The sequence below is a fragment of the Peromyscus maniculatus genome, chromosome 1 (genome assembly GCF_049852395.1).
Source record: "Peromyscus maniculatus bairdii isolate BWxNUB_F1_BW_parent chromosome 1, HU_Pman_BW_mat_3.1, whole genome shotgun sequence".
NCBI classification, from domain to species: Eukaryota; Metazoa; Chordata; class Mammalia; order Rodentia; family Cricetidae; genus Peromyscus; species Peromyscus maniculatus.
In genome coordinates, this window is record NC_134852.1 from 61,267,706 (window position 1) to 61,277,628 (window position 9,923).

The 9,923-nt window shown below is 37.7% G+C and overlaps 1 protein-coding gene across 5 annotated transcripts in view; it reads left to right on the top strand.

Annotated features, from left to right (window-relative positions):
* Positions 1-9,662, top strand: part of LOC102919175 (mas-related G-protein coupled receptor member B4-like) — a 115,903-nt gene extending 106,241 nt beyond the window's left edge. For 3 of the 5 annotated variants that reach the window (XM_076543491.1, XM_076543485.1, XM_076543494.1), the window contains exon 2: positions 7,921-9,514. In XM_076543491.1, the coding sequence (XP_076399606.1) occupies positions 7,921-8,935 (1,015 nt within the window). In that variant the 3' untranslated portion in view covers positions 8,936-9,514. Of the gene's footprint in view, positions 1-4,675; positions 4,821-7,920; positions 9,516-9,551 lie in introns of those variants that run through there. The other 2 variants (XM_076543502.1, XM_076543505.1) reach the window with 2 other exon arrangements.
* The last annotated feature ends 261 nt before the right edge of the window (positions 9,663-9,923 follow it).

A 9,923-nucleotide genomic window follows, 5' to 3' on the forward strand; every position in this document is an offset into this window, starting at 1 on the left:
AATAATAATAATAAAAAAAAGATAAAAAAAGAAATATCCATTCCAATACATTATCTTTCCTCTGCATTAGAATTCCTGTATGAGAATGCCCAGAGGGTCAAATAACCAAAATGCATTCAACCTTTGGATCTACACAATCCATATGTCCTTCCTGTACTTTTTTTTTCTAACAAGGTCAATTCTTTCTCAGTTTCAGGTGATAATTCTCTTGGACTATTTAAGTCCTTGTCACCTTCTAAGGTTTTGACCAATTTACTTAGCAATAGTTTATAGATGGGAAATGTTTCTGAATAATCTTTGAAAGTCATCAAGAGTCTGTAATTGATATCTCCTAATTTGCACCTTTAGGGGTCTAATTTTTTTTGTAGATCTATTTTATATCCTAAATAATTACTAGAATCTCCTCTTTGTATCTTTTCAGAAGCAATTTGTAATCCCCAACAAAGCAAAATTTTATTTACTTCTTTAAACATTCTTTCTAATGTATCTACATTTGAGTCAGCTAGTAAAATACCATTCATATAATGATAAATTATAGATTTAAAAATTGTTTATGCATTACTTCCAATGGCTGTTGTACCAAATATTGGCACAGGGTTAGGCTTTTCAACATTCCCTGTGGGAGAACCCTCCATTGATATTTCTTAACAAGGTGAGAATTATTATAAGTGGGCACCATGAAGGCAAATCTTTTTGTTTTTTTCTTGTAAGGGTATTGAAAAGAACAATCTTTTAAATCAATAACTATAAGAGGACATCTTTATGTAACAGAGTAGGCAAAGGAATTCCAGATTGTAGACAGTCCATTGGCTGAATTATTTTGTTAATTGCCCTTAGGTCTGTTACCATTCTCCATTTACCAGATTTCTTTTTAATAACAAACACAGGAGAATTCCAAGGGCTGGTTGATTCTGCAATATGCTGAGCATTTAACTGCTCTTGTACCAGCTCTTCTAAAGCCTGCAGGTTCTCTGTTGTTAAAGGTCATTGCTGTATCCATAAGAGCTTGTCTGTTAACCATTTTAAAGGTAGAGCTGTTGGTATCTTTGGAAGATCATCAGTTATTGTGCCCTGTTCTTGTACAATGTGGCTGGTGGGTGACCATTCTTTAGAATAATACCTTCTAATATTTCTCTCAGAAATATGTGTCAGTTTATAATTTGTTTCTGAGGTTGGAGGAATGTTAATCTGAGTATTCCATTGTTGTAATAGATCACAGCCCCATAAGTTCATAACTATATTAGCCACATATGGCTTTAATTTTCCCCTCTGTCCTTCTGGTGCTATACATTCAAGCTATCTTGCACTCTGTTTCACTTGAGATAATGTTCCAATCCCTAAGAGCTGAACATCTAACTCCTGAAGAGGCCAATTTGGATGCCAAGATTCTGGTACAATTATTGTTCTTTCTTCACCTGTGTCTACAAGATCTTCAATGAGAACATCATTTATTTGTATTATTAATTCTGATCTTTGTTCATTTATAGAAGTTTGTCAAAAAATTCACTTTATGGTTTCTCCTGAATTTCCTGTTTTCTCTGCTATAGCTGTTCTATCACCCCAAGCAGTATAGTTTTTTTTATGACAGGCATTTGGTTATTTAATTGCCCTGGTTAGGGGTTTCTTCTACAATAACAGGAAAGGACTAAACTGAATTTGCATGGGGGCCTGCAAGTGGCCCAACAGGGAGTTTCCCAATGGCAAAGGCAAAAGATTACCTTGTCTGTCCCTTTTTGATCTACATTCATTAGTTCAATGTTTACCTTTGCCATACCTTGTACATAATCCAGAAGGTAGGGTCATTCTGTTGCCATTGTTTCTTGAAGGAGCATTGTTTCTAGGAATGCTCTGTTTACAGTCCCTTTTTAGGTTACCTTGTTTACCACAATTAAAGCATCTGACAATATTATTTTTCTTCAAACCTGTGGAAATCACCTCTCCTATCCAAGTATCATCATGGTCATGGTATTCAATATTAATTGTACCTCTGACCCAATCCTCTAAGGGTGCTGATCTTGCCTTTAACAGCCTAATCACCCTTTTGTATGCTGCGCTGGTATTTTCAAAAGCCAGAGATTCTATTATTATTTGTCTAGCTTCTGAATTTGGTGTCATTCTATTTACTGCTGAAGACAGCCTTTGTAAGAAATCCATGAAGGTTTCTTTTAGGCTTTGTATAACTTTCATAATGACTCATTTTTTTCTTACTTCTTCAATTCTGTCCCTTGCATTCAGGGCTGCCATTTGGCATAAAATTACAGTGTGGTCATCATATAAAGATTGTCTTTGTATATCAGTATAATTGCCTTATTCAAGAAGTTAATCTTGGGAAATTTCCATACCTCTAGCCCTACATCATAGTCTTAGTCTCCTCTTTTAACCAGGTTCTCCATTGTAACCGTGTGCCAGCCTCTAAGACAGATGTAACCAAGTCTTTCCAGTCCCAAGTGATAATGCTGTTACCACGAGTTTAACATCTGCTTTACAAACAGAGGATGCATAACATATAAGACTACAGCTTCTTTAAGTCTCCTTAAATCTAGCATTTCCTCAGGAGTCCAGTTAGTTCATACATAGCCTTGAGCATTTGGCAGTTCCTTTAAGGTTACTGGGTGGATTAAGGTTGTTTGTTTGAAAACAGGCTGTTTCTCTGTAACCATATAATTCAATGCTGAGATAAGTTCACCTTTAATTCTTCTGTCTGGGTCTGATTATCTCTATGATCTATTTTAATAAGCTTTTCTAAAACTTTTATCTTGGTACTCAAATTAACCAATCTTTTTAATGCTAAAATAAAAATGATCAAACAAATAATTTTCATAATTGACATTATGTAAATCCCATAAACATTAATTATCCTCTCATTTAATTGTTCCATTTTCAGACTGCCCTGTGTGTTATCAAACAGAGACCAAATTCCTTCCATTGTAAAATTTTTTCCCAAATTTTAATGTGGGAAAAAGTTATCTTAAACTAATTCCTCCCCTTTAAGATATCTTAATTGACTCACCAAGTCTGCCTACTGTGTAGAACAGTAAAAGTTTGAGGGAGTTTCAAGGCATCTTATTTTGTGTGGTAGAAATAAGAGATGGGGATCCAGAGAGAGCCCACTATCCACCAGGAGAGAAGAAGTGAAGAGACTCTGGCCCACATGGAGTGGAGACTCTGGATGCATGTAGCTCAGGCCTGAGCTAGGGCCCGTAAGGCCACAGCCAAGCGGATTTTTGTGAATTCATGCCACAAATGTTGGGCACCAGATGCAAAAAGAATTGCTAAATGGTCTTATTAATTAAAAAAAACCCACAGAGCCAGATATTGGGGAGAAACTGAGAGATCAGAGAAGCAGAAAGAAGGCAGCTACATTCTTACCACTTGGAAATCCTCAGCCAAAAGGAGCTACTCCCTATATACCCATGCCTATATTCTTTCTGTGCCCTGCCATCTTACTTCTTCCCTCTGCCCAGCTCTGTCACTTCCTGTCTCTACAGACCTACAGACCTCTATGATTAACTAGAGCTGGGGATAAAGGTATGTGCCACCATGCCTGCCTGGCTCTGTTCCCAGTGTGGCCTTAAACTCACAGAGATCCAGGTGAATCTGTGTCTCCCAAATGCTAGGATTAGAGGTGTGTGCTATCATTGCCTGACTTCTATGTTTAATATAGTCACTGGCTCTTTCCTCTTATCTCCAAGTAAACCTTGTTTATTAGAGCACAAATAAAATATCACCACATAGAGATGCTTCCAAATGGATATTTCATTTGACTCCCTGAGGCTGTTCTTCCTATATTTTGTATCCTTTGCTCAAGAATCTCAGATGTGAATTTATCTACAATAGGTTATATAAATTTGTCACTTACTCTATTTACTTGTATCTTCTTTCAAGTCATTCAACATTAAAAATTTAGACTTCTGAGTTCATTGTCTGGTATTACATCATTTATATACCTTTGGATTTTTCATATTGAAGTGATATCAAACTTGGACAGAGTCATATTACTTGTTCTTTGAAAATATTTATTTCTGGATCACAATTTGTATCCTTTTGTTAGATAACTCTTTTATGAATATCTTCCTATGGAAAAACTTTTGCTCAGAGGGAGAAAGCAGACCTAGTCAACACAAAACACAACCAAATGTCTAAATTTAGAAAGAAACAGAAAGCAATTGAAAGCAACAATTACACTCCTGAAAACTAGATGTGATTTTATGTAATTTTACAGATGTTGCTATGGTAATATAAAAAAACCTGAGAAGTACAAGGTAACAATTGCAAAAGTATTAATAAGAAAGTAATACTTAATACTTATGGACAGGGTATGGACAGTTGTGTGCCTAGTGGAAGAGAATCAGCAAGACAGGAAAGAGAGAAGTATATGGGATTATATTACAAAAATGAATTGTGAGGGTAAAGAACATTAAGGAGATACAGAAAGCACAACAGCCATTCATTGTTGATGAGCTGAAGAGTGGATGCTTTGATGCTCTTCTCAGGATTCTGTTTCAGAAGCTGAGTAGGTATGAATGGTTGTATTGTGATCCTTTTGCATTCTCAGCTCTAGACAGACCAAGCCAGGATCAACTGAATGGTGCCAGAGCCCCACCTAACAACATTCCTGGCCTCTGTGGAAGGGCTAAAACAGGGCTAATACAGAGAACTCTGGTGGCCTGAGCTCTCACAGTGATTTCTTTGTTCAGGCTCCAAAGCAGCAAATACAGGAATAGCCCTCATTCAATTTCCATTGTCCAGTGTGGTGTTGGGAAGGGAAACATCAGAGTAGATGAGCTTTCTCTAAATATCTCTGTGGACCTCAGAGGAAGGTGAGCCTATCAAAAATTTTGGGCAGGGTGTTGGCTGGGGGAAAAGCAATAAGTGATCCTATGTGCCCCAGGACCTGCTTGTATTCACTTACATCTACTACTGATCTTTCTAGAGGATGGGACAGCATTTACAAAGTGAGGTGGTTCCTATTTCCTTTTTCAACTCAATCTACAAGTCCTTCCATGTAGACCTATATTTTTTTTTATCTACATAAAATCACATCTAGTTTTCAGGACCCACAATGAATTCAGAATCAAATGCCTAACCTGGGGTCTGAAATTCTTCTGAGTCATATTTACAGCTATATACTAGACATTCCTGGGTTGCAGAATGACTATGACCATCATTATTCATCTCCGTAGCATAAGACATGCTTCAAAACTGCAAGAGTTTTTCATGGAGGAAATCATTAGCAGTGATATTTTCTTTATTGTTTGTGTTTTCTAGTACTCAACTTTTTTTTTTACAAAGAAATTTTTAAAGCAGATTTATTCTGAATTTCCAATAATTGGAAACATTATTTTCCTATAATGAGTGACTAGATACACTGTATTAATTTCTATGAATTAAATGTCACCCAAAAGCTAAAAGAATGAATTGAAATATTCAGTAATATGGATGAATTTCAAAGGTACTATTCTCAGTAAAAGAAGGCAGTCTTAAAAAGTTACATATCTGTGATTCTATTTACATGACAGTCTCAAAAATGAAATGAGTGACAGAGAAAAGATCAGTGGTTGCAAATTAGGTTGCAAAGGGGAGGTTCTTGGGGTGATGGGATAGTTCTCTATGCCCACTTGAATGATAATTATATAATGTGTGAAAATTCAAGGAAATCTTTACCAAGAAGTCATCATCTTGTGAACTGATTTTCAGAACACAATTTTAAAAAAATATGAAGTATCATGTGTCTCAAAATATTACAAGAAAGAAAAATTTGAAGAATACTCAAAACATGGTAGAATCATTGGAAAACATTCTAATGATTCTCTCAAACTAATCAGGTGCTTTTAGTCACTAATTCACATTTTGCCCAGAAGTATAATTTTTATGCTGTTCTTTGTATCAGGATCTCTTCTCCCTCCACATTCCTTAAGTTGGGCATTCATCTCCATTACTCCTAAAGCAAAAGGAAAATCCACCAAAAATACAAGGAAATTAAACTATTTACTTGAGGACATCAAGGAGTCATGATCTGACAAAGAAAATATTTCTGAAGGAGCTAGGATAGCCTGGCTTTTCACCACACCCAACAGCAATATCTACTACCAACATAATAATCCCTGTCTTCTTTCTTCCTCTTGCCATGTAACAATCGCTCTGCATCAGCCTGCAAATGGTCAACAAAGAATCAGACTACCTTTCAAATATATAACCTTACTCTATATCTATGTAGATCATTTATATCTTCTCAAAAAAAGGGTCATATTATCTCTGTAGTAGGAAAGACCATCATTTCCTATTCCTGTATTTATCTCTTTATGGTCACATAAATTATGTATTCATGGAGAGTTTGGTTTTTGGAAGACAGCGCAGTATATGAAGAGTTTGGATTAAGAACTCAAAACAAATGCAGAATAAAATAAAGCTCTGCCATTCGTCTTTAGTGTGATTTCACTTACAACTTCTGTGTTTTAAAAAAATCATCTTAAGGTTTCTCTTTAGAATTTGAAGAGTTCTTCTGTGTAAACATTCCTGCCGAATGACATGCAGAAGTGTCCAGTGAATGTTTCATTTTATATGTTTCTCCTTTCCTACCTAGATAGATAATATAAACCTAAAACTCCAGGATCATTTGCAAATTTCTTCATAGCTTAAGTTTACCTTGGAGACACTTGGAAGTATGTGTTGAATGGAAATTTTGTTTGGGTTTGTTCATTTATATTGAGCTATTGAGCATTTCTTCTTTTTTCTTTTGTTTCTTTATTATTATTATTATTATTATTTTATTTTATAATTTAATTTAATTTTACATATCAGCCATGGATTCCCTTGTTCTCCCCCCCTGCCCCCCCTGCCCCCCAGTCCACCCCCCACTCCCATCCCCTCCAGGACAAAGACTCCCCTGGGGATTGAGTTCAACATGACAGATTCAGTCCAGGCAGGTCCAGTCCCCTCCTCCCAGGCCTCGCCAAGTGTGCCTGTATAAGCCCCAGGTTCCAAACAGCCAGCTTATGCACTGAGGACAGGTCCCGGTCCCACTGTCTGGATGCCTCCCAAACAGATCAAGCTAATCAACTGTCTCACTTATCCAGAGGGCCTGATCCAGTTGGGGGCTCCTCAGCTATTGGTTCATAGTTCATGTGTTTCCTTGTTGGTTGTGGTGGCCATGCTGGTAGGATTTGCTGAAGGAGGTGGAGGCAGGAGGATCACAAGTTCGAGGCCAGCCTGGGCTCAACATTTTTTAAAACATTTTTACAATATTTACTTCAAATTTTCAACTACCCTAGTGCATATAATTCATTTTTTCTTTATTTGCATTTCTTAATTACCCACTGTGCTCCCTGTAGAGAGCTAGACACTTGTGGCATAATGACAGACAACAGAAAAGCCTAGCTATCTTTGAGGGCCTCTCTGCTTTTTAGTTTCCAAAATGTGAAATGGAGACCTGCCCTTCGAGCCTAATAACTCTGTCTGGTCTCACAGATGTCTTAGTAACAAGCTCATTCCTTTCTTGACTCTCATTCTTTATCCCATTTTTCCCCATTGGAAGGCCTCTATCCCAATTACTGAGGGCAGCCACTGTTCATGCTGGGGCATCTTATACTCCTCACTATAAGAGAAACCTCAGCCTCAGGACTGAAGGGAAATTGTGGTCAGAGCCCTGCCTCTTCCTGATACCACATAGGATGCTGAGCAGCTGTGCTTGAGCTATCAGCTACCCCAGTGTGGGTAGATGAATTGGTTACAGATAGCTCAAGTCAGTAAAAAATTGATTTGGAAGAAGCGTCTAGAAATTTTAGGGTTTGACAAATGACTTAATTTCTGTAAATCTGTTTCCTCCTCCTCATGAACCAGGGTCAGTTACTCCCACAGAGCAGGATGTGCCTGAAAATAGGAATGTATACAGCATTTCTTATGTCTTGTTTTTCATTTAAGGAACACTAGTGAAGAATTGCCTGGCATGGACCTAGCCACCTTAGCCTGGAGGACTAACAACACAGGAGTGAATGAAAGTTACTACAATCCAAACTTAACCTGTAAGACCATGTCCCAAACACTGAATATTCTAATAGTCATCATTGCCCTGATTGGGCTGGTTGGAAATGCCACAGTGCTCTGGCTTCTGGGCTTCCACATGCACAGGAATGCCTTCTCTGTCTACATCCTCAACCTGGCTGGTGCTGACTTCCTCTTCCTCTGTTTTCAGACTGTATATTCCATTAGCGATATTATTCATAACCACAACATCCACATTGGCCTTGAGAAGTATTTGAGAATTGTGTTTAATTTTACTTACCTTTCAGGTCTGAGCATGATCAGTGCCATTAGTGCTGAGCGCTGCCTCTCTGTTGTGTGGCCCATCTGGTATCGCTGTAGACGTCCAAGACATACATCAGCTGTCATGTGTGCCCTGCTCTGGGCCTTGTCCCTGCTATTGAGCCTCCTGGAAGGGATGGCATGTGGCTTACTTTATGATGGGTTTGGTTATGGTTGGTGTGAGAAACTAGATTTCATCACCTTTGCTTGGTTAGTTGTTTTAGTTGTAATACTCTCAGGGTCAACCCTGACTCTGTTAGTCAGAATTTTCTGTGGCTCAAGACGGATGCCAGTGACCAGGCTGTATGTGACCATTGCCTTCACAGTTTTGGTCTTCCTGCTCTTTGGCTTGTCCTATGGGATCTACTGGTTCTTCATACTTTGGATCTGGTGGCCTCTTGACATTTTCCCTTGCGATATTTATGCAATTACAACTTTCCTGTCCTGTGTTAACAGCTGTGCCAATCCCATCATTTACTTCTTTGTTGGCTCCATTAGGCATTGCAGGTTCCAAAGGCTGACTCTGAAGATGCTCCTGCAGAGAGCCATGCAGGACACTCCTGAGGAGGTAGGTGAAGGGAGGGGCTCTGCAAGAGAGCCTAGAGAGCAGGAAATAGTCTGGTGCAGCAGTTGAGAGTTGCTTTGATCATACAGGAGTGGAGTTCAGAGACAACTTTGTCTTTACCCATATGGGCAATTTTGATAACAATTTCAATTGAACATGTGATATTATGTCTGTTTAAAAATAGTTATTCTTGTGAAAGTTCAGTGAGACAGGGCTTGTCAATCAGGTACTTCTTGCAGAATCCCTGGTGCTGCTGCTCAAGGCCAGGGCAGCTCCCATTGTGGAGAAACCTAACCCCTTGGAGGAAGTCTTAAGGCCATGCAGGAAAGGTTAGAATTTCTTTGGTCATTGAACTTGAAAGTAATTAAATCAATGTTATATTTTGCTCAGATACTCTCTTTTTTTTAACACTTTTGTCTCAATATTAACATAATTGTATAAAATTGCTCACAATCTCAGTCTCCTTTAATTTATTAAAACTTTAGGATATGTGTATAACCTTATAAATATCTTATACATAAATTTCTGAGTAAGCAAATATGCAATATCAAAAAAGCCTGTTAAATATGCCTTAACTGGACTATAATTATCACCTTCAAGCTGATTATGCCCACCATTTAGGGCACTGGAAATTACATCAACATCCATGTGTGCTTGGGGAAAGGTTTTTGTTTTTGTCTTTTAGGAGAATGAAGGCTAAGGAATCTGAAGAACACTGGACAAATGAGACATCTGAAGAAAAAAGACAAATCATCTAGAAAAAATGTCCCAAGAAAAAGAGTAAAATGGTCTATTAGTATATTAGTATATCATCTATAAAATTTCATAAGTCTTCTTAAATGTTTGTTTCGCCTCTTCTCTAAAAAAATTAACACTATTGATCTTCTTGCAGTCCCAGTTCAATTAAAATTTAAAGCTGTCTTTGGAATTGGAGAATGGCTCTCTCCTTCTTTAAACCCAAGCATGTTGTTAAAAGGAAAATGCAAACTCTCTGTATCATGCCCGAAGAAAGAGCCATCTTCTGATATGGGGGCAGGAGAAAAACTAAATTAATTAA